Source organism: Rhinoraja longicauda, chromosome 7 (assembly GCF_053455715.1).
Source record: "Rhinoraja longicauda isolate Sanriku21f chromosome 7, sRhiLon1.1, whole genome shotgun sequence".
NCBI lineage: Eukaryota > Metazoa > Chordata > Chondrichthyes > Rajiformes > Arhynchobatidae > Rhinoraja > Rhinoraja longicauda.
Genome location: NC_135959.1, coordinates 56,830,206 through 56,856,283, shown reverse-complemented (window position 1 = coordinate 56,856,283; position 26,078 = coordinate 56,830,206). Strand labels below are relative to the sequence as shown.

General features: G+C 43.5%; 1 protein-coding gene across 1 annotated transcript in view; it reads left to right on the top strand.

Annotated features, from left to right (window-relative positions):
• The window catches only part of prcp (prolylcarboxypeptidase (angiotensinase C)), a 91,844-nt gene extending 77,503 nt beyond the window's left edge, over positions 1-14,341 (top strand). Inside the window, exon 9 of the mRNA XM_078403126.1 lies at positions 14,314-14,341. Coding sequence (XP_078259252.1) covers positions 14,314-14,326 — 13 coding nt within the window. The 3' untranslated portion in view covers positions 14,327-14,341. The remainder of the gene's footprint in view (positions 1-14,313) is intronic.
• The last annotated feature ends 11,737 nt before the right edge of the window (positions 14,342-26,078 follow it).

Sequence of the window (26,078 nt, the reverse complement as noted above, 5' to 3'; positions counted from 1 at the left end):
GGAATTCTATGCCACAGAAGGCAGTGGAGGCCAATTCACTGGATGTTTTCAAGAGAGAGTTAGATTTAGCTCTTGGGGCTAAAGGAATCAAGGGATATGGGGAGAAAGCAGGAATGGGGTACTGATTTTAGATAATCAGTGCTGGCTCGAAGGGCTGAATCGCCAACTCCTGTAGCTGTTTTTCCATGTTTTTATGTTTCTAAATTGATCACATCTAACACTTGCCCCATCAGTCCTCAACCTATTAAGATTCACTTGTTCCCAATTAGTTGATGCTCTACCGTACCCACTTGTGCAAACATGAATGGAAGCAAGATTAGCTGATTATACCTATTTCACTGCTAGCTGCATACTTGTGTTCCCCATTTTCTCAGACCTCTTCCTTTCTCTGTATTTATTTAATTCCCTTCGAAACATTTTGATTCATTCACTTCTAATTTTCATATGTTACTTGGAAAAATTCTAGCTTCCTCCTTATAAATCCATGAATAATTATGAATTTGGGGTTCATTGTTGCTGATTTAGATAATGATTTTTGTATTTTCTCTTCCAAAAAAATAGACATCATTGGGTCTAGTCCAGAAAACGACACATGCCAAAGAAAGTTGAAGGGTTGCTGTATTTTTAAATGGCAGAGATAGTGAGGGCTTAGTGTCTGCAGCTCTGGAGCCATTTTGGAGAACTTGCGTCTCGATAGCTATATCTCTTCAAAACTGCTCACATGACATCTGCCCTTCCCTGATAACTCGGGGCTAGAGCTCGCTACTCCCTCTTCTTCTGACAGCTTGGGACGTATATCCTCTTCCTGCTCGCAGAATTCTGGAAGTCCAGTTAAAGAGATACCAGAGCATCTTTATGTCATAAGAGATTCCCGAAGCCATAGTCACAGTGTTCACAGACGACATGAGTGTTTTATGTCCTCTTGAAATATCCTTAATATACCTCTCCTCGAACATGTGTACTCCCACAGTCCACAAGAGGCTGAAAATATGTCCTGACACAAAACGTTGCCAGTTCATTCCCTCCCCAGATGCTGCCTGACCCATCGAGCTCCTCCAGCATTTTGCTCAAGACTCCAGCATCTGTAGTTTCTTGTGTCCCTAAGAATTCTGACTGGCTCAGTTGACTAGAGGGCAAATTCAACTAATAACATTCTCACTGTTCAAATGACAGTCCTCTATTTATTTCAGGACTCAAGCTTGCTCGAGTAGGTTCTGTTGGCCTATCTCCATTAACTCTTGGAAAAATGCATTAAACACATTTAAAAATGGAGTGGCCAGTCCAAGACATGAAATAAATATTTGCTTAGTTTAGTTGAGTTTAGTTTATTGTCATGTGTACAGTGAAAACCTTTTTTTGTTGCGTGCTATCCATCGGCGGGAAGTCTATACGATAACAATCAAGCCATCCACAGTTTACAGATACAGGATAAAGGGAATAACGTTTAGTAATTAATAAATCAAGCCCAGTCAACTCTGATTAAAGATAGTCCGAGGGTGAGGTAGATGGAAGCTCAGGATCGCTCCTAGTTAGTGATAGGATGGTTCAATTGCTTGATAACAGCTGGGAAGAAACTGTCCCTCAATTTGGAGGTATGCGTTTTCACACTTCTGCACCCCTTGCCTGATGGGAGAGAGGAGAAGAGGGAATGTCCGGGGTGAGACTCATCCTTGATTACGTTGGTGGCCTTGCCGAGGTAGTGTGAATTGCAAATGGAGTCAATGGAAGGGAAGTTGGTTTACATGATGGTCTGGGCTGTGTCCACAATTCTCTGCAATTTCTTGTGGTCTTGGATGGATCTGTTCTCAAACCATGCAGTGATGCATCCCCATAAAATGGTTTCTATAGCGCATCTGTAGAGGTTGGTAAGAGTTGTGGGGGACATGTCGAACTTATTAAACCTTCTAAAGAAGTAGAGGCATTGATGTGCTTTCTTGGCCATTGCTTCGATGTTTTGCTACCGCATAACATTATTGCAGCGCTTTTAGCCTTTGCATTTAATTTACAGAGGGCACCCTTATCTTTCCCTTACATTTATTGATGAGTTCTTAATTTCTTATGATCAGAGCAGGGAACACACAGTGATTGCTATGATACTTTAAAAACCTCAAACAAGGTGGGAGTTGTTTATTCTTCACAATAACAGACATATGATGTAAAATGGCAAAAATAACATTGCACATAACTACATATGCTATACTTATAAATGCACTTCATCATGTAATTAATTGAAAGTTTGGGACGGTGATAGATTGTACAATGTGATTTTTGGGGAAACATAAATGGTCTGTTAATAGTTTATATCCAATAGCACCATCATGTGGTCAATAGTTTATCTGACTGTATTTTGGCTAAATATGTTAGAGATGAGACCAGTTGTTCATAGAAATAGCGAAAAAAATATATGATAGCATAATCACATTCTTAAAATATATCCTGACAAAGAACACCCATGAGCAGTATGATAAGACATGTTTTGGCAATTGAATAAAGGGAGCTTGTAAAACGTTATATTTTAGTTTAAGATTTTGTTGCAGAACAGACCTGTGATACTGAAGGCCTCTTACTCCTCTAAGAGTCCTTCAGTCTCACAGGTCTGTTCTGCAACAAAATCTTAAATTATAAGGGGCCACAGTTTAAGAATAAGGGGTAGGCCATTTAGAACTGAGATGAGGAAAAACTTTTTCAGTCAGAGAGTTGTGAATCTGTGGAATTCTCTGCCTCAGAAGGCAGTGGAGGCCAATTCTCTGAATGCATTCAAGAGACAGCTAGATAGAGCTCTTAAGGATAGCGGAGTCAGGGGGTATGGGGAGAAGGCAGGAACGGGGTACTGATTGAGAATGATCAGCCATGATCACATTGAATGGCGGTGCTGGCTCGAAGGGCCGAATGGCCTCCTCCTGCACCTATTGTCTATTGTCTATAATATAACATTTGGGATTTATATGCCTTTTTTTGTATGAAGAAGATTATCCTCACGTGTTTCACTGTAGCATATCAGGTAAATAATGAAACCGAGCCAAAAAATGAGACAATGGGAAGAGATATTAAAATGCACGGCAGAAGGTAAGTTCTAAAGAGCAACTTAAAGAAGAAAAGAGAAGTGGATAGTTTTATGGAGGGATTTCCCAGGCCATTACGTGTGACTAAGACAACATAGGTTAGGTACAGGAAGTAGAAATTTGGACGATGGACCATTGTAGGCTCCACCCTTCTTGAGTTATCGGTGCCGGCTCTGATTTGTTCTGTACCTTTGGTTCTATACCAGGGTGGCAAGGTGGTGCAGCGGTAGAGTTGCTGCCTTACAGCTCCAGAGACCCGGGTTCAATCCTGACTACGGGTGCAGTCTGTACAGAGTTTTACGTTCTTCCCATGACCTGCGTAGGTTTTCTCTGCGTGCTCCGGTTTCCTCCCACACTCCAAAGACGTACAGTTTTGTATGTTAATTGGCTTGGTAAAATTGAAAAAAAATTCCCTAGTGTGTGTAGGATAGTGTTATTATTCCGGGGTTCGCAGGTCGGTGTGGACTCAGTAGGCCCTGTTTCTGTGCCGTATCTCTAAACTAAACGTTTTATACCTCTAATTTCCCTCTCCCCTGACCCGCAGTCTGAAGAAGGGACCCGAAAAGTCACACATTCCTTTTCTCTAGAGATGCTGCCTGTCCTGCTGAATTACTCCAGCATTTTGTGTCTAGGTGGCTTCATTTACAGGTTCAGAGATTGATCAATCCTTCAGCAGCAAACTGTGTCTCATTGGGAGTAGCAACATCTTGCTGGTTCCCTGGCTATGAGGGCTGGACTCTGAGGCCACATTGTGCCCACTCCATCCAGAAGAGTGTGTTTGTTCCACCTACCCAGAATACGTTCACACCACCTCTGCTTTTGGCCACTGAAAAGGATTGACTGCCAGCTGCCATCTGCTGGCCATTTTCTCCAGAGATGCTGCCTGATTCGCTGAGTTACTCCAGCAGTTTGTGTCTTTTAACATTTTGGAGTTATCACCACAAAACAAGATAGTTGTCCAAACAAAGAATGGGACTGAAACATAATACTGAAGCTTAGGAGTGGCTAGCCTGGGATCAGACCCAGGATGTGAAAAGCAGGGCCAGTTACTGACCAGCTGAAAAACATGCAAAGCAAGATGGCGAGGCAACTCCTTCCAATATAGTAAGTAAATGATTGGTCAAGCAACTGGTACGACATTTTAGTAAGACTTGCTGGTCAGCAAATTGCACAACACATTTGCTCATTTGTTGGTAACGCATGCTGGAACAGTGCAGAGATGGCACCTGATGACACCAATCCTCTCACAATGCTGATTAAATGCCAACACTGTCAAATCACTCCATGATAGCCAAGTTGACACTAATTGTTGATCCCAGATGGGAAACACAGTGATCAGCAGCAGGAAAGCCTTCCCTCTCCTTGCTTCCTGTCCAACCGTTCATGCAGTATGTCCCACCACACACTCACACACTTACCTCTCCTCCAAGCCTCATTCACATCAGCTTACAAATATTGTGTGGGAAGGAACTGGTTTATACCGAAGATAAACACAAAGTATATATTTTAAGTACTTTGGTATTTACCAGCACACTTTGTGTCTATCTTCAATATAAACCTGCATCTGAAGTTCCTTCCTACACATTTTGTCTGTTCCACTGCAAAATCTCCTCAAGGTATGCCTAGTTTGCAGAAGTTCTTTGACAAAGGGTTCTGATGCAAAATGTCACCTGTCATTTTTCTCCAGAGATGCTGCCTGACGTGCTGAGATACTCCAGCATCGGCTGTACGATGATTAGCACAGCAGAATGTCACAAGATGAATGTGCAGTGAAGACGCTCCTCCTCGTGTCTGGCATTGACTGTCAACATCTTCTGTATGCAGTGACAGAGTAGCTCCACGATGTTGGAATGAATCTATTTGTGGTTTCAATGTGTTATTTCTGCTTAATTAGATAAAGACACCAAACCAATATCAGATGCCTTCTTTTAGTTTAGTTTAGAGATACAGCGCAGAAACAAACTCTTTCGGCCCACCAGGTCCGCGCCGACCAGCGATCCCCGCACATTAACACTATCCTATACCCACTAGGGACAATTTTTACATTTACCAAGCTAATTACCTACAAACCTGTACGCCTTTGGGGTGTGGGAGGAAACCGAAGATCTCGGAGAAAACCCACGCAGATCACGGGGAGAACGTACAAACTCTATACAGACAGCACCCGTAGTCAGGATCGAACCTGGGCCTCCGGCGCTGCATTCGCTGTAAGGCAGCAACTCTACCGATGCGCCACCGTGCACACTGGCACACCTCTGCATAGATCATGTCTGTATCTTAGTACCTAACTATAGGAGATTAATTCCCCTATCTTTAGTGTTTTACATATTGTGTCACCTGGCTGATGTTGAGAACCAGCCTGAATGTACTTAAGAGGGGAAGCAGTTAAGGGTTACATCATCACATTTGTTGCAAATTGGTCCTTGCAGACTTCATAAGATCATAAATTCATGTTCTAGGAGCAGAATTAGGCTATTTGGCCCATCAAGTCTACTCTGCCATTTAATAATGGCTGATCTATCTTTTCCTCTCAACCCCATTCTCCTGTCTTCTCCCCCAAACCCTGGACACCTTCACTAATCAAGAATCTGTCAATTTCCAACTTTAAAATATCCATTACCTTGGCCTATAGCAATGCTATAGCAATGAATGAGAGCCCTGTAACTTGTGCCAAATTCTATTTTTGGATTGTGGTGATAAGTACAGATAAATTTGGCTGATTTGAGATCAAATTAGTGTTACAGACATATTGAGGATCCACCTTTACTGCTTATTGTGAGTGTTTGTTAAGTGGCCCTCAAACTGCTGTGTTACCATTTTACCAGATAGATTGAGTTTTGCTAACAAAATATGTCCACATGCAATGTATACAACAATATCAAATTAGCATCTGTAACATTCACAAAACTAGTGCTACAGCGCCCAATGTCAGGGCTAGTACCCTGCAGATTAATCATTAGACCAAGACCCTCTCTTCTTGTCCTCAGGTAAATGTTAGAATCCCATGGTACTAAGCGTAAAAGAGCAAGAGAGTGTTTGTGATGTTTATCCATCAACGGCCTGAACTAAAAAGGCTCTCCAGTCATTTATCCTACTTGAACTTTTGCTGTTCATCGTATTTCCCTGCAAAGCAACAGGTTTCATTTTCTATGCTTTGACCCTGAGGTTTATATAAACGGCATTACTCTTTCCATTTGTTCATGGGATCTGGGTAACGTTAGCCAGCATTCATTATCTGTCCCTAAATGCCTCTAATCTGAGTGCTCGGGTAACTATTTTCTCCGGGTGCTCCGGTTTCTTCCCGCGCTCCAAAGACCTACAGATTTGTAGGTTAATTGGCTTCAGTCGGTTGTAAAAATTGTCCCTTGTGTGTGAAGGTTAGTGTACGGGGTGATCACTGGTTGGCACGGGCTTGGTGGGCTGAAAGTCTTGTTTCCGTGCTGTATCTTTAAAGTTTGTCTAAAGTTGAAAGGCAGTAAGTATCAATCACTTTGCCGGCAGTTTTGAGTCATAGCAAGCTATGCAGATAAGGAAGGAGAATATTTTTTAAAGGACATTAGGACATTAATGGTAAATCATTGTGAGATGTGTTCTAATAATCTATATACTAAAACTCTCATTTGTTTGTTTGTTTGTTCCTGAACTACAGCCAAAACAGTACATGATAGCGCGACAATTTTAGCCCCACCTTATTCACCATCGTCCCTTTGGTGCTAATGGAAGAAGTATCATTGAAATCGGTGTTATATTTTAAAAGTTATTCACATTTTAAAGTTTAAATCTACCTCCGAGGGAGGGAGGGAGGGGGTGGAGGGGGAAGGAAGGAGGATAAAGGGGGTTAGGGATGGAGTGGGGGGAGGGGAAGGGGGAAGGGGAAGGGGAAGGGGGGAAGGGGGGAGGGGAGGGGAAGGGGAGGGGGATGGGAGGGGGGGTGGAGGGGGAGGGGGAGGTGAGGGGGAAGAGAAGGGGAGGAGGGACGGGGGTAGAGGGAGGGGGAAGGAAGGGGTGGAAGGAGGGGGAGGGAGGGGAAGGAGGGAGGATAAGGGAGGTTGAGGGGGATGGAGTGGGAGGGAGGGGAAGTGGGGGAGGGGGAGGGGAAGTGGGGGAGGGGGAGGGGAGGGGGGAGGAGGAGGGGAGGGGGAGGAGCAGGTGCTGCACCAATGCAGGAGAGGTTTGGGCCCAACGGGTCCACTTTTCAGTCAGAGAGTTGTGAATCTGTGGAATTCTCTGCCTCAGAAGGCAGTGGGGGCCAATTCTCTGAATGCATTCAAGAGAGAGCTGGATAGAGCTCTTAAGGATAGCGGAGTCAGGGGGTTTGGGGAGAAGGCAGGAACGGGGTACTGATTGAGAATGATCAGCCATGATCACATTGAATGGTGGTGCTGGCTCGAAGGGCCGAATGGCCTCCTCCTGCACCTATTGTCTATTGTCTATTGGTCTAGTATCAGATAAAAATATACACATTGACTAGATTTATTTCATTAATTGAAGTTGAACACGCCAGGTGCCAATTTATGATTCACATCCTCACGAATAGAATACGTGACTGGATACTAGATAAGTAAATTAACCATTATACGACTTTATCCCATGTATGTTGCATGAGTACTATTTTTCACTGCCTTGTGAGTGCGAGAATTCACGAGTTGTTCCTTCCAAGACCTATTTGTGCATGGAGGTATACAAATTATTTCCCCATTTTAGCAGCAGATTTATTATATCAGCTGTCTGGGAGGAATTCCTCAAATATTAGGCTGGCAGTACGATTCAATCCTGGTTGAGGAAAATAGTCGTGCAGACAGCTTTGAAAAGGAAGACTGCAGAGGGAGCACTCATGACAGTAGAAAACTGATTTCCAGGAAGGAGCAGGTGACAGATAGCCGTGGGAGATAGCGAGATTGGTAGAAGGATGCAGGCTGATGCATGAGGAAGTATGGTGCTACACTAGCACAGTGTCAACCCAGTTAAACAGCTGCTTTATCATCCATTTGGATTTCTTGAAGCTGCAGGGGCCAAAGCCGGCTTTTTGTTAATAAGATAGCAGCCACTGTGATACCTCCTGTGTAAAAAATGCCCAGGAGCGCACTGTCCACAGAGGTGACTGGTGTTCGACACAAAATGCTGCAGTAACTCAGCGGGTCAGGTAGCATTTCTGGAGAAAAGGAATAGGTTATGTTTTGGATCGAGACCTTTCTTCAGACTGGTGTTGCAGGTACTTGTAATAGGTCCTCAATAAAGCATGTGTTATCTTTTAGACTTTAGAGATAGAGTGTGGAAACAGGGCCTACGCCCCACCAAAACCACATGATCACCTGCACCTAACACTCTCCTACACACGAGGGACAATTTACAATCTTTACCAAAGACAATTAACCTACAAACCTGTACGTCTTTGGATTGTGGGAGGAAACTGGAGCACCCTGAGAAAGCCCACATGGTCACAGGGAGAATGTACAAACTCCACACAGACAGCGCCTGTAGTCAGGATCGAACCTGGGTCTCTGGCGCTGTAAGGCAACAACTCTACTGCTGCACCTCTGTGCATCCCTATCCATGCACCAAATTTAAACTGATAGATGACTTAATGACTTTGTTACCACAACCTGCCTTGTGGCTTCAGACTTGATGCAGGAGAGATATGCACTCTGTCCTTTGATGTTATTAGAATGCATGCCACTATAATTTTTAAAGGCATGTTCTTATTGTTGCTTGATATCAATGGTGATCAACTGTAACATTATTACAGAGACTGGATCCTCTCCTATAATGACAAGTAATTCAAAGGGTTGTATTACATTGAACATTACGTCCAAATAGCTGATAATTCTCTTGTCATTATAGTAAAAAAAACACACATTTTTGGGACTTGGGAGAAAACTGGAGTTGTGAGGCAGTATCTCTACCAGCTATGCCACTGTGCCATTGCAACTTCATCGCGACTGCCTTGAGAAGTGCTGCTAGTTAACCAGTCAGGGTGGCGTTCGACTGAAGTTCATGTGGTCTGTATTTGCTACAACTTTCTCAGCATGAACGCTGAAGTAACTGGACAGCTTCCTACATTTAATTTCCCCACGTCCTTCTTCTCTCCCCTGACTATTTCACTCTCTGTAATGTATCTGCGCTATGGGTTTCTTGTCTCCCAGGGAATGAAGTGTAAATTGTGCAGAGTCATATGTGGGAAAGATTGAGAGCTATTTACGAGGTATCTGCTTTATCTGAGGTGCTTCCTAAACTGCCCACATGTGCAGAATGATACACATTTAATTAGATAGGGTCAGCACAGTGGCGCAGGTTGTGAAGCTGCTGCCTTACAGCGCCAGAAATCAGGGTTCAATCCTGACTACGGGTGTTGTCTGTACGGAGTTTGTATGTTCTCCCTGTGACCACGTGGGTTTTCTCTGGGTGTCTGGTTTCCTCCCACACTCCTAAGATGTTTAGGTTTGTATGTTAATTACTCTCTGTAAATTGTAAATTGTCCCATGTGGGATAGTGCTAGTGTATGTGGCAAAGGCTGGCCAGTGCAGGCTCCATGGGATGAAGGCCCTGTTTCCATACTGTATCTCTAATATCTAAAATATGTCACACAGTAACATCAGGTTTATTTACATATTCTTCACTGCTTCCACCTTTAGGAGAAAAGAGTGAGATTTGTTTAAACAATGTTTAAAATTTTATAAGTTTAACAGGTGAACTGGTGTTCAAATTCATCTTGACCTTCAGTTGTGCCCTGGTGTTGTGCTGATACTGGAGACTCCACAAATGGAGCCTCCATCTCTGGGTTAATTTCACGAATCACTTGACTCTCTTCAGTCACGTCCTGCGTCAATCTCTCTTCAACAACTGTAGAATCTTACTTCCATAATATAAGCCATCTTCATTGCTATTCCTTTGAGTAGCTTCTACTGAGATGAAGTGGAGCATGTGAACCTTTATGAATCGTTCACTTACTGAGTGTTAGGTTGGAAACTGAGAAAACATAAGAAGGAAACACAAAGTGCTGGAGTATCTCAGCGGGCCAGGCAGCACCTCTGGAGAACCTCATGGATAGGTGGACGTTTCGGGTCAGGACTCTACTTCAGGCTAATTAGTTTTAGTTTAACAATGCAGCGTGGAAATGGCCCTTCGGCCCAGCGAGTCCGCGGCAACCAGCGAACCCCGCAGACTAACACTATCCTACACACACTAGGGTCAATTTACAATTATACCAAGTCAATTAGCCTGCAAACCCATACGTCTTTGGAGAGTGGGAGGAAACCGGAGATGCTGGAGAAAACCAATGCAGGTCATGTGGAAAACGTACAAACTCTGTACAGACAAGCACTCATAGTCAGGATCTGTAAGGCAGCAACTCTACGGCTGTGCTACCGTGCCGGCCCTAATTATAGGGAGGGGGGAAAGAATGCTGGAAGAGAGGAAGAGCATAACGAAGCTTGGCAGGTAACAGGCTGACGTAGGTGAGGAGGGTCACTTGATGGTTGGACAAAGACCAGAGATGAAAAGATAGAAGGTGCGAGACAAAAGGATTGAAGAGTTATGAATTGTGAAGCTAGAGGAAGGAATGTAGATGGAAGGGCAGAGGGAGATAGAGAACACAAGTTAGTTTCAAGTTGCAGGGAAGGTAGGGGAAAGAGTGATAGGATGCAGTGATCTCTGAGAGGGTGAGGGCCAGGGTCACACAGGGGATCCTAATGTTAGGGAACAATCTAGTTAATAAATTAATGAAGGGAGTCAGGGAGAGAGAGAACACATAAAGGGACATTCAAGGCTGTGAAATGTAGCTCATTGGTGAAACTAAAATGAGAATAATGGAAATACTTTGCCAAGCATATCCAGCAGTGTTTCCACCATTTTCCTTTTGGTTGACATAAAATCAGGCAGCATCTCTGGAAAAATGGAATAGGTGATGTTTCGGGGCATAACCTATCTTCAGACTGAAATGCCTTAAATAAAGTGATTAAACTGTTCTGACCTGAAACATCACCTATTCCTTTTCTCCAGAAATGCTGCCTGACCTCCTGAGTTACTCTAGCATTTTGTGTCTATCTTTGGTATAAACCAGCATCTGCACTTCCTGCCTACACATTTTCCATTTGGTGTCAGGTTCCATAATAGCTCTGATCTATTCTTACATGTTAACATGTTCCCTTCTTTTCTCTCTCGCTAACCCCTAATTCATCAATTAACCAGACAGCTTCATAAACTTTGGGATCTTCTGGGCTATCTTGGTCTCACCCCATCAGAGATATCCCCTTTGGCTTACTATCCCTCCCACAGTCTTCTCTTTTATGTGGATGCACCGGTCAAAATCCTTTATTTGACAGCAATCTCCTTTGATGGAATGATTTTCCATCAGGTTCAAATGTTAAATCTCGTGCATGATCGCTGGCATACGTGGACAAATTAATTCTAAAGTACTACGATGTGATAGGATACAATAGAACTTTATTAACCCCAATTTCTCTCCTGGGATAAATAAAGTTCTATCATATAGTTTTGTATCGTTGTAATTTAGAATGAATTTGTTCATGTATGCCAGCGATCACACAGCTTCTTAAGATGAGATGCCGGAAGGGGAAGAGGGAATAGAAAGATACAAAGTGCTGGAGTTGCTCAGCAGGTCAGGCAGCATTCCTGGAGAACATGGATAGGTGATGGTTCACGTCAGGAGCCTACTTTATGCCTGACCTGCTTAGTTACACCAGCACTTTGCGCCCTTCTTTGTAAACCAGCATCTACAGTTCTTTGTTTTGACAGGAGCAAGAAGCGGCAGATACAGTGGACGGAGTAGTGTACATTGGTCCACAAAACTTCCTGCAGGTCCTCACAGGTGCGAGATTCAGATAATGTGGCTACTAGTTGACATTTAAAAGGCAAACCCACTTTCACCAGGCACCTACAATCAGGACAGACCAGTCCCACAAGCACATTTCATTGCTTGGCGTCAATGTCGTCTCCTCGTTCCACAGAGGTCAAAGTGCTTTTCACATCATCAATTATAATTGCACTGTTCAGAAAGGTGTTAAAAATCACTATGTGTGTCGAAACAATGGAAATCTAACTAGTTGTCAAATACCTATGCACACATAATGGTGTAATCATAAATATTCTCACGTTCTCTTCCTCTGTCAGCTATTTTGCCATTTAAATGTCAACTGGTGAGTGCAGCTTCAGCAGCCTGCTCAGATTCACTCTGTGATGACTGAGGTGCTTCACATTGCTGCTGCCTTTCTTACTCCATGACCTTCAGTCACCCTGTTAACAGCGGCTTTCATAGCAGGCAAGCTCCAGGCAGTGGACACAGAGTGCTGGACTAACGCAGCGGGTCAGGCAGCATCTCCGGAGAAAAGGAATAGATGATGCTTCAGGTTGAAACCCTACTTCAGACCACGGACCCGTCGAGTTATTTCAGCATTTAGTGTCTATCTTTGGTGTAAACCAGCATCTGCGGCTCCTTCCTACACAAGCTGGAGGCTGAAGTCTGCATGCACCAGATGGACTGTTGCATTTGGTGCTCTGTATGGGCGTCTCCTCTTCTCATGGATGAAGGTCTGATTACAAAGTCCTGTGTTCAAAACATGCTCAGGACAGGTCTTTATGAGCTCAGCTGAACTGAGCTTAGAGAGTCGCATACCTATTAAATGCTCTTTTCACTGCTGGGCAAAAGTCCGCCACCATCTCTGGCTCATTTGTCATGTGCGAGGCACCTTGTGAATAGGGGGATGAGTGCGGCTGAAGCATCCGGGAGGCTGCGGCCCTTGTCCGAATTCAAGACCTGGTGGATTGCCGCTTCAGGGGGAGCCCGCAGAGCCAAACAGCCGATCCTGAGAATCATGGCTTGCAGGAGGAAGCCACAGAGCCTGGCCCCTGCTCATTGGACCCAGCAGACAGCAGGCCTGGAAAGGTGCTGGGCCCTGCTCATTGGACCCAGCAGACAGCAGGCCTGGAAAGGTGCTGGCCCCTGCTCATTGGACCCAGCAGACAGCAGGCCTGGAAAGGTGCTGGCCCCTGCTCATTGGACCCAGCAGACAGCAGGCCTGGAAAGGTGCTGGCCCCTGCTCATTGGACCCAGCAGACAGCAGGCCTGGAAAGGTGCTGGCCCCTGCTCATTGGACCCAGCAGACAGCAGGCCTGGAAAGGTGCTGGCCCCTGCTCATTGGACCCAGCAGACAGCAGGCCTGGAAAGGTGCTGGCCCCTGCTCTTCCCCTAAAGACCAAAGACCAGGAGGATGGAGCCTGCGACAATGGACGCACGGGCTATGATCAAGGCAGGTAGGAGAGGAGAGGAGAGGGAACCGAGGTCCGGCCGACAGTGCTCTCAAGATTGGCTGCGGGAGGCACACCCTGGGAACAAAGTTGGACGGGCGAGGAAAGCCACATGGTGTCCAAGGAAGGAGATGGCTGGAGACTTGCCACAGCCTGGCACTTGCCTGGAACAGGCACCGCTCATAAGAACTAGAGCGTGGATTTTAAAAATGGTGGCTAAACATGGCGTCTCTTGCATGTGGGCTCAGTAGACTATGTACACTTGCTAATTGAGGATTGGAGGTATGGCAATACGCTACTGGACTGTTGGTATAAGAAAGAATTGCACTGTGTTAGCACTTTACACACGTGACAATAAAAACACCATTGAACCATTGAAAATTTCACTTTTCATCTTCCACCATTCAACATGTGAGAGCCTGTATTGGTAGATGGTAGGATTATGGTGATGCATCCTCAGAGTGAGTGGGCTCCTCTCTCTCCCTGCCATTCACTTTGTAGAGCACAAGTGGGCCTTGTGGCAGCTTGAAGAATTAGAATTCAAAAGCTTAATTTTATTTCGTTTTTAGTTTAGAGATACAGCCCTTCGGCCCACCGAGTCAGCACTGACCAACGATACCCACACACTAACATTATCCTCTGCCCACTAGGGACTAGTTACAATTTTACCGAGGCCAATTAACCTACAAACCTGTATGTCTTTGGAGGGTGGGAGGAAAACCCACGCAGGTCATGGGAGAACGTACAAACTCCGTATAGACAGCATCCGCAGACAGGATCGAACCCTGGTCAATGGTGCTGTGAGGCAGCAACTCTACCATTACGCCACCCTACCGGCCCGAAGATAACATATGTTTTGATACTCTTCACAAACTGCTGACATCCATGAAACCTAGCTGGAAAAGCAACAATTATGTCAACAATCATTCATGGGATGAGATCCTATCTTTCCATCTCTGATAGCCATGCCTTTTCATCATATATCCAGGGTTGCCTCTTAAACTGATGGAACCTGGAGTCTGACTGGTGTCTCTGATCTTTTCTCCTTGATGGAACAATGGAGACTTGTGAATGACAGTGTTAAACCTGGATGGATTGGAAACATATTGTGATGGCGATGTTAAAGGTATTATTGCATGTCTTCAAATGTCATTATGTAATGTTAGCATTATAACTGAGTTACTTTAATGATTGCACTGCTAAACACTTTAGGTCCACTACCCACTGGTGGGACTCCTATTCCATGAACATTGTAAGATTCAGCCATTGATTGTAAGAATCTCTCCAAGATACTTGAGAGTTCATTTTGTAAAATTAACTTAAGAGGATTGTATTCCAGTTTAGCTGGAAGTTCGAAAAGATTTTTCCATCATTTTTTTCTGCAAAGCATTTGTATAGGTTATCTTTAGTAACATTTTTATAACTACCAAATTGTGAAACTAAAGCAGAGTTGGAGACACAAGTGGCTGCAGATGCTGGGATCTTGACACTTGGACACCTAATCATACCTATCTCTTGACCATGACTCCACAGATAAACTCCATGCCACCATCTCCAAAACCATCACCAATCCGGCAATTTCCTCTCCACAGCCTCCAACCTTATAGTTCCCCAATCATAAGTTATAGGAACAGAATTAAGCCATTCGGCCCATCAAGTCTCCTCTGCCATTCAATCATGGCCGATCTATCCTTCCCTCTCAACCCCATTCTCCTGCCTTCTCTCCATAATCCCTGACACCCGTACCATCTCCTTCCCTGAATCCACAAGCTGGACTGCCCTGGCAGACCCATTGTTTCTCCCTGCTCCTGCCCCACCAAACTCTTCTGCAAATACCTCAATTCCATCTCCCCCCCCCACTTGTCTAGTCCTCATCTTTACCATTGATGTCCAGTCCCTTTGTACCCTCATTCTCCACCAAAAAGGCCTCAGGGCCCTCCAGGCCTTACTTGACAGAGACCCAATCAGTTCCCCGAACTAACATTCTCCTCCACCTGGCAGAACATGCCCTCAACAACTTTTTTGACTTTTTTCTTCAAATAAAAGTTGCACCTTTGGACCCCACCCCAGCTACATCTGTCTTTTCGTTGGTTAAGTCGAGCAGTCCTTATCCCCAGTGTGGTGTGGCACCTGTCCCCAAATCTTTCCTGTCTGCATCGATGACTGCTTCTGGGCTGCCCCCTGCCCCAGTGCCATCAACTTTAATACAGGTCCACCACCGATTTTCTGGAACCTTTAGTTCCAGAGCCTCTCGAGATTATTCATTTTGCCAGTACAACAGAGGTCATTGCCTTGGGATTGGGAGTGGAGGGGGGGGGGGGGCAAGACCAGCCTGCAAAGTCGGCTGCGGAAGTTGGTTAAGGGAACGGATTTGCCGGCTCCGGCCGGGCCGGAGTTCCAGAGCCCCATCCACGGGGGTCAAATTAGACCCCCTGGTCGGCATGGAAGTCCTGTTGTGATTGAGAGTGGCCGCCTCATCCGGCCTAGGCACCACAGTTTTTGTGGGACTTCTGGGAGGAGGGGGATTTTGTCCAGATTAAAGGGGGGGGGGGGGGGGTGGGGCAGTTGCCGGAAAAACGGTGGTAGATCTGTATTAAATTTCACCCTGACCTCAAATTCACTTAGACAATCTCTTACTCCTCTCTCCTCTCTGTCTCCATCACAGGGACAGACTATCGACTGATGTTTACACCACAGATACTCCCACAGATACCTTGACCATACCTTTCTCTCCCAGCATGCCTCTTTCAAGGACGCCATCCTTGTTCGCAACCTCTCTGCCTCCACCGCATCTGATTCCAGAATAAGGCTTTACACTCTGTAACGTCCGAAATTTCCACCTTCTCCAACGTGATCCCACCACCAGTTGTATCTTCCTGTCCCTGCCCCTTTCTGCTTTCTACAGGTACACTCACTCCACAACTACTTGGCACATTCATCCCTTCCCACCCAAACCACCCACTCCCCAGGAACTTTCCCCTGCACCCACAGGAGATGTACCACCTGTCCTGATACCTCCTCTCTCATTTCCATCCAGGGACCTCCAGCTGCCCTTCCAGCTGAGAGAGATGTTAAGGTGCACCTCCTTCGACTTTGTCAACTGCATTCAGTGCTCCCGATGTGGCCTCCTTTCACTGGAGGGTTGGCAACCACCTGGCAACCATTTCGCCGAACACTTGTGCTATATCTGCCATGGCCTGCTGGATTTCCCTGGTTGCTAAACATTTTAATTCCCCTTCCCATTCCCATACTGACCTTGCTGTCCTGGGCCTCCTCTATAGCCAGAGTGAGTACACAATAGAAACTGCAAGGACAGCACCTCATATTCTGCTTGGGTAGCTTATGGTATGAACATTGAATTCCCCAATGTCAGGTAATAGCCTACCCTCCCATCACACCCTCTAGTTCACCTGCCCCCCTCCACCCTGGTGTGCACACATTTGCCCCACCATCTCCCACCATCCCAGTCACTTTATTATTCTTCCATACGCTCATCTCCCCTCCCTGAGTCATACATTTCTCATTTATTACGCCCCCCTTCCCCTCGCCCCTGACCCTCCCTCCAGCTTCACATTTCACTCCTCTCCTCTCCTTATCTGACACGCTTTGTCTCCTTTTCCCTTCTAGCCTTTGTCGCCCATTCCACCCACCAGCTCATCACCCTCCCTCACCTGTATTCACCTATCACTTAAACATAGAAAAATAGGTGCAGGAGTAGGCCATTCGGCCCTTCGAGCCAGCACCACCATTTCAATATGATCATGGCTGATCATCTAAAATCAGTGCCCCGTTCCTGCTTTCTCCCCATATCCCTTGATTCCTTTAGCCTTAAGAGCTAAATCTAAATCTCTCGTGAAAACATCCAGTGAATTAGCCTCCACTGCCTTCTGTGGTAGAGAATTCCACAGATTCACAATTCTCTGGGTGAAGAAATGTTTTCCTCATCTCAGTCCTAAATGGCCGACCCCTTATTCTTAAACAGCCAGGCTTTCTCCCACCCCACCTCACTTTTCCAGCTTTCTCTTCTCTTTCCCATCCGTCTGAAGAAGCGACCGACCTGAAATGTCACCTGTCATTTCCCTCCACACCTGCTGCCTGACCTGTTGAGTTCCTCCGGCACTTTGTTTTTTGAGTAAAACTAAAGCAGCATTGCAAATCAATGTCACCACTGTTAGTTTATTTTCATAAAAATGGCCAGAGTTGCCAATCTCCTTAGCCATAGCACATGATCAGGACAATGGAATCCTTTTAACAACCATTATATAATGCATAACTAATAATGCTTCAGAACAGGGTTTGATTTCACTTGCTACTTGCATTAATATCGTATACCAGTAGGTGGCGCTAAAGCATCAGAAAGATGTTTAATTGCTTCTCATAATGCAACAAATTCCAATATATTGAACTGATTTAGGTTGACATTTAGACCGTCATCCAAAAGATATTAATTTTATGAGAAATGTATTCGGTAAAATGACTGCCTGGTTTAAAATGCCATATAAACCTGAAAATTAAAATTAAAATCATTAAATAGCTTTGTTACTCCTTAAGTCATGATGGATTTTACTTGTTTTCAATTTCTGCTCTGCATTTCCTGAAGTTGACATCTTCAATTAAATTTAATGATGTTACAATAAAAAAAATTGAAGGATAATGTAACCTGGTGACGTTGATAATCAAGTATCGACTTACTTTTGGTGCTGTTACATTGTGACAATATTGCTTTTATTATCATATTGAACTGCCTACACACAGTGAAATAAATTAAATTAAAGAATGTTTATGTTCTTCACTCCTGAAAGTATGCATTGAAATGAAAATAAAGTATATATTATCTGACTGATTGAAAGCAGATTTGATATATGCATTTTATATGCAATGGAGGGATGCAGGAAATATTAGAATAATTAAGGCTTTGATAAAATTAAATCAATAGCACCCGGCTTTAAATTTTCATTCAAGATCATGGCATGAAAAATGTATGACTATTTTTAATCAAAACATTTTCAAATTTGATTTCTATGCTTAAAGTAGATGTATCAAGATGTATATTGAAAAGAATGTATTCATCAGATGTAGATATTTTCAATAAGTATTGTTTATAATGTTAGTAATTAAATTAATCTGGGGAATCTAAAATAAATTGTACGATTAAAATGGCAGCAACTGCATGAAGTATTTATCTACATATTTAAGCTAAATGTTCCCACACAGTTTTACATCAAAGCATAGCTTAAGAAGGCACTGATTTCCAGTTATGCGCAATGAAAATTCACAGCAATCTTTTCAGAATTTTTTAGCTGCAAGGCACAGTTAAATTTGATGTAACCTTGCAATATTTTCCATTTATAGTTCAGAGCTTCTGTGGGAATTTTAAAAGGCATGAGAAAAATAGACATTCAGTGTTCTGTTTTAAAGCAGAAGCAATTAACTCTCCAGCAGTGCAGAAAACAGGGTTTGAGATGTACTTATTGACGTGCAGATTTTGTTGCACTGTGACATTTTAAGACAAATTGCTGCAGCAGTAATTAAGGGCTGTTGCAGGTGAGTTGGCAAGTATAATGCAATGATGAAAGACTTGAGTAAAGGGCAAGTGGACTAGATTGGCCAAGATAGAACAATCTATAGAGCCTCGGTATTCTGCTCCTGCACATTGATTTCTTGATGAAAATTACCTTTGGATCAGTGCTGCAGAGCATTTGAAAATTTCCAAGTATCATTCTCAGCACTCTTTTGTTCCTTTCCCTTTCCCCTGACTCTAGTCTGAAGAAGGGTCTCGACCCGGAACGTCACCCATTCCTTCTCTCTAGAGGTGCTGCCTGACCCGCTGAGTTACTCCAGCATTTTGTGCCTTTCTTCGGTTTAAACCAGCAAAAGTGAAATTTATATTTATTTTTTCTATGTAACATGATAAATCATAAGGCACATAAAAGCAAAAAAAATCCAAAGGAATGATCAGTTTATAGGCATTGACCTGATAGTATCAAGTTGAACATTGGAACAGGCAGAGCAAAAGTTATTTAAATTATGCTTCAACAAGGAAATTAATAATTTTCCACCTTATTAAATTTCTTTCCTTCACCTTCTCACCTGAAGAGTTTGACTCTTTGCAACAAATAGTTCCATGGGCTAATAATCTCTCACCGAAGATTATTTTTTTATTAATAATGGCAAGCAACTCAACTGCACAAGCACTTGGAGTTCAAGCTCTGGACCATGATTGAAAGGCAAAGTCACTGCTGCAATTTCTTACCAATTACTGCAACCAATTGCAGTTCGTGAGATAGGCAGAGCAAGACAAATTCTAGCTGAGGATCAGGGCACTTCCAATAGAGATTGTTAAAAGTTCGAAATGAAAAGAAATCCCTATTATTTATGTCCTATACCATTTCCAGCACATGGAAGAGAGATGTGTCTCTTCAGATGTATGGGCCGTATTTATATCCTCCATAAAGACTTCAGTGTAGGGATTTTGAGAAAGAAGAGTTGATGTTGAAAAAATAATTATTTGGAATGAAAAACGAGAGAGAGTTTACTGAAGAGAGCCCCAGTGTCAGAGGATATGTGTGGAAGTCATATTTGAGGTCGAGGTGAAAAGCTATGTGCAGGCAATGACAACTGGATCTATGGCAAATGCAGTAATTCTGTGTACGTGATGTATCATAGGCTTTGTGAGATCTTGCAAAATATATATGTTTGTCTAGGTTCTTCATGTGTAGATTAGGTGTTATGCAAGAAACATATTGTCTCAAGGTTGATGTAACTAGCCCAGTAACAGGTTTAAAGAGTCTCTGCTGTGACTTGTGAAGGAGCTGAACCTTGTATGAAAGGTTTAATTACTAACTCTCCCAACTGGGAAGGACAAGGCTATGGTCAAACAGTTATCGAAGAGGGAGGATTCCCTGCATTAAAGGGAAAAAGCTGTGGGAAGTGCAAGGAAAGGAAGGCCGTTCAATGGATCTGATCACATCTCCCCATAAGCACTTCTGGGATGAAAGTAACGTTTAGTTTAATTTAGTTTAGAGACACAGTGTGGAAACAGGACCTTCGGCCCAATGAGTCCGTGCCGACCAGCAATCACCCGGATAGTAGTTTCATCCTACACACTAGGGACCATTTATAGAAGCCAATTAGTCTACAAATCTGCACGTCTTTGGAATATGGGAGGAAACCGGAGCAGCCAGTGAAAACACATGTGGCCAAAAGGAAAACGTACAAACTCCGTACAGACGGTATCCATAGTTAGGATCGAACTTGGGTCTCTGATGTTATAAGGCAGCATCTCTACCACTGCGCCACTGTGCCACCCCTATGCAATGTTTCTGATGAGCAGGGTAGTAAGTAAGAGCCAGAAATCTTTGGAAGTTTGCCAACTAAAGCCATTGTCTACAGAATTCCTTCAAATTGAATAGCAGGGCAAAACTGTAATGGTTACTTTCAATTTGCACAATTGCACCTGGACCTTGCATACAGCCCCTAATTAATTTGATTACTCCACCTTAACTCACACTATCACTGGGTACATAAATTGAAGTATCTTGTGTTCTCAAGGAGTTCTTGTAACATTCCATCTTAGTAAGTAGCTAATATTCTTCTTGATGTATCTTCTGGTTTGTTCATTATCATGCCATTGTAGATTTTATTTGCAACATGGCTTAAATTTCACATTAACCTTTCTTTTCAAGCATACTATTCCACCATTTCTACTCTGAGATTTGGTGTAAAGAAACTAGCACATGGAACAGAAAACTGTGTATCTAATATACATCAATTGAAACACTTTTAAACACAATTACTTAAGCCTTGTCTTGATAATGAAAACCATATGTGGTTCTGTAGAATGCCAGTAGATAAAAAGAAATCACTGTGTATTTTAGTAGTTTAGAAATGTTTAATCCATTTCTGTGATATTACATGGGAATGAGCCACTTATTTATCCCTCAGTAATATGAAAACAGATTCACATTACTTTTCTGTTTTCAAGTCCGTTCCAATTGGCTCTGAGCCAGAAAATCATGGGATTGAGTCTCTAAATTTCAGGTCTTTGTCTGTTTAAACAGCTTACCATAGTAATAAGGAGTGCTACAGAGATGGACTTGTAGCCTTTCAAATGAGATATTATAGTCATAATAAAGGACATAAAATAATCCAAACCTTTAAAGTGCAGTAAAATCCCTTGGAGCAGGAATATGATACAGCAAATTAACTATTTATTTTACCTCACAAGTGCAATATACCTCAAAACATGGGGCCTATGCCTTTGTATAGTCCTGAGACCACTGAATTTAGTGGATTAACAGTTCTGCGACCATCAATATCATTCAAAGGGCCCATTGCTTCTCCAACCTTTGAGAATGGAAGATTGGCTGAATTTGCTGGCTCTCTGCATCAGGAAGATTACATCTTCACACTGATTGTAGGAGCCATTTGTGTTTGTACTGGCTGCTATTAGCATATTATATTATTTTGTCTAGATATATCTTGCTGTATTATTTTGGACACTTGGGGGCTATCGTTAGATGAATATATATATGTGCATTATGGACTGGGAGGAGTCGGAACAAGGTGGTATATATGTTGGTACAGGGAATGGGAGGAGTTAGACACCAGGAGAGGATACAGTTCTTACCAGACCTGCGATGAGAGCTGTGAGCAGACGGGGGAACAGAGCAGCCAGCTATGACTTGTATACGAAATAGGTACAGTATGTTCATCTCCTTGTTTGTATAACTACTTCAATAAGCAACTAATTAAACTGGAAAAACGACTGGAAGATCTCTCCGTGGGGGCTTGCGTTAAGATCACTCCAACTCCCTGTAGAGTAATGGCAATTAGAAAATACTTTACTGGAAAAGACTGAAAGTTGCCATTACAATGATACTGAATGATACAGGAGGTCAGCGATTCCAACTGCCCAATGACTTTAGGCAGTCAGGCCCAGCTATTAATCAGAAGTCTTGGGAGTGGAAGCCATTTCACAAAATTGGGCAAAGAAGCAGCAATAGAATTGATTTGGACAAGATTGCTTCTAATTTGAGTGCACTATTATTTTTCAAAGTCTTGATTTAAAATGAGATCCTCCCTAGTGAAGTTATTGAAGACATATACCTAGGCACCAAGCAGTTAGGTTCCAGGCAATTGCTCCAGCTCACCTTAAATGTGAGGCTTATTCAGCGGAACTCAGATTGAGTCTGGAAGCTATTACTTGTTGAGACAGTTCTCAATTGAGCATTGCCTCTACACTTTTATAAGGAGCTGAACAGATTTATTTTCACTTTCTGTTTAAGGTACATTGAAACAGAATTTAGCATTGAACTAGTTTTTTAATGTTTCTGGCAAGCCTTACTATTATACTGTCAATCTTGTCCCTGGACACACTGGCACACAGGCACCTGTTGAATGTGATTCATTTCATTCTCAGCAAACTATCTGGAAAGAAAAATCCATGGATTTTTGCAGGAACTCTGCAACATCAGCACTACCCGGTGTGCACGAAGGAACTGCAGATGCTGGTTTACACCGAAGATAGATTCAAAATGCTGGAGTAACTCAGCGAGTAACTTTCAGTCTGAAGAAGGGTCTCGATCCAAAACATCACTTATTCCTTTTCTCCAGAAATACTGCTTGTCCCATTTAGTTACTCCAGCATTTTGTGTCTATTGTCGGTGTAAATACAGCATCTGCAAGACACCAATGATAGACAAACTGTAGGAGTAACTCAGCGGAACAGGAAGCATTTATGGAGAGAATGAATGGGTGATGTTTTGGGTCGAGATCTTTGTGTCTATCTTCAGTTTAAACCAGCATCTGCAGTTCCTTCCTACACAAGCCACCAATTATGTTGGTTGAAGGATAAATAGGGGCGGCACGGTGGCGCAACGGTAGAGTTGCTGCCTTACAGCGAATGCAGCGCCGGAAACTCAGGTTCGATCCTGACTACGGGTGCTGTCAGGGCCGTTTTTACAGCATTATGGGCCCCCGGGCAAAGCAGTGTACTGGGGCCCCTACCGTTACTCTCCCCCACCCCCCTTTCCCTACCAGCCCCCCCTGTCGTGCCGGCGAAAAGCACTTACCGAAAAGCACTTAGCGATGGACTTAGGGTGCTACATTGTTGCGAAAAGCACTTACAGATCGCTGTGAGAAGCACTTAGTGACCGAAAATGTTGCGAAAAAAGCACTTATTGAACCTACATTTTTAAAGTAGTATTTATTTATTGCAAGTCACTTAACATACACAGATCAGCATGGGGCCCCTATGCTCGTGGGCCCCCGGGCAAGTGCCCATCAGGCCCATGCGTTAAGACGGCCCTGGGTGCTGTACTGTAAGGAGTTTGTACGTTCTCCCCGTGACCTGCGTGGGTTTTCTCCGAGATCTTCGGTTTCCTCCCACACTCAAAAGACGTACAGGTTTGTAGGTTAATTGACTGGGTAAATGTAAAAATTGTCCCTAGTGTGTGTAGGATAGTGTTAATGTGCGGGGATCGCTGGACGGCGCGGACTTGGTGGGCCGAAAAGGCCTGTTTCCACGCTGTATCTGAAATATGAAAAAAAAAAAAAGAAAAATATGTTTTTGTACTAGTGCCATGGGAGCCTTTGATTGTGACAAGCCTATAAATGAAGCTGCAGGTTTCCATCACATTGAAAGCTACATCAGGGACAGTGAAGCAGTGGAGGGTGAACCTTTTTCATGTGCTCGAGTTCCTGTTGTTTTTACTTATAATTTCTCTGATCCAGATTCAACAGTGTTACCAGTCAGCCAAGGCTGATACCTCCCATGAACACTGATGTGTTTTAACCAGAGGACAATTGTAATAATTAAGAATAACGATTTTTTTCCTTGTCAGTATTGGGATTGATGTTTATTGGGATAAATATAGGCGGGGATAATTATATATCCTTTGGAAGACAGTTCATCATTCACTGGAAAAGCAAACGCAATATCATATGTAGGAAGGAACTGGTTTAAACCGAGGATAGACACAAAATGCTGGAGTAACACAGCGGGACAGGCAGCATCTCTGGAGTGAAGGAATGGGTGACATTTCGGTTCGATACCCTTATTCAGAAGGCTATATCATGCTTGGAAAGCAAATCAACTTGCAGGACCTTAAAGGTTTCAGGCAGACAGCCTGGCAGTTTCTCAAATAATCTTTGGGAGGAGGGTTACATTTTGTAAAATGTTTTCCTTAGGTGATTAATGAATTGGATGAAGCTCAGGATAAAACAAATCATGCATGGACTATAAAATAAATAGGCCAGATGAACTGACTGAAGACACAAAATGCTGGATTAACAGTGGATCAAGCAGCGTCTCTGGAGAACATGAATAAATGTTTCTTTAGAATGATTGTAGTGAGGGAGGGTGGGAAGAAATCTAGAAGAGAGGAGGGGAGGGCAAAGCCTGTCAAGTAATAGGTGAAGACGTACAGGTATGTAGGTTAATTGGCTGGGTAAATGTAAAAATTGTCCCTAGTGGGTGTAGGATAGTGTTAATGTACGGGGATCACTGGGCGGCACGGACTTGGAGGGCCGAAAAGGCCTGTTTCCGGCTGTGTATATATATGAATACAGGAGAGGGGGTGGGGGGATAGGCAGATGGTTGGACAAAGAGCAGAGCTGAAAGATCAGTCTGCTTGTCCTCATTTACGTTTCATCTCTGTTTGCTTTGTTGTTACCTTCTCCGAGCTAACAATGATCTATTCTACATTTTCTTTGATCTCCTTCCCCTTTGTCCTGTTTAAACACCTTACACTTCCCTATCTCTGTATCACCCTCTCTCCTGACAGTCTGAAGAAGGGCCTTGACCCAAAACATCACCCATTCCTTCTTTCTAGATATGCTGCCTCTCCTGCTGAGTTACTTCAGCATTTTGTGTCTATCATCCAAACCACTAAATTACCTAGAAACATAGAAACATAGAAAATAGGTGCAGAAGTAGGCGCAGAAGTAGGCTATTCGGCCCTTCGAGCCTGCACTGCCATTCAATATGATCATGGCTGATCATCCAACTCAGTATCCTGTACCTGCCTTCTCTCCATACCCCCTGATCCTTTTAGCTACAAGGGCCACATCTAACTCCCTCTTAAATATAGCCAATGAACTGGCCTCAACTACCTTCTGTGGCAGAGAATTCCACAGATTCACCACTCTCTGTGTGAAAAAAAACGTTCTCATCTCGGTCCTAAAAGACTTCCCCCTTATCCTTAAACTGTGACCCCTTGTTCTGGACTTCCCCAACATCGGGAACAATCTTCCCGCATCTAGCCTGTCCAACCCCTTAAGAATTTTGTAAGTTTCTATAAGATCCCCCCTCAATCTTCTAAATTCCAGCGAGTACAAGCCGAGTCTATCCAATACTTATCCAATTGTTTAATTGCTATGCAATGGTTTTGCCCTGTTTATTTCAGAAGTAGCCATTTCTGCCAGAACGACAGCAGTACCTTTCAACCAACTGACAACAGTAACTCTGTTTTTCCCCTCTGGTGTCCACCTTGCTGAGTAGGCTTTTGTTTTGGTTTTCCAATAATTTGTTCCCTGCAGCATTGTTATTATTTTGTTTTCCTTTTTTGCCCTCCTTCATCTCCCTTTATTTACATCTACAGATAGATCAACCATCTTCTGCAGCTTTCACTACCCTTGTTCGTGGGACAGGTGTCAGAGATTATGAGGAGCAGGCAGGAGAATGGGGTTCGGAGGGAGAGATAGATCAGCCATGATTGAATGGCAGAGTAGACTTGATGGGCCGAATTGCCT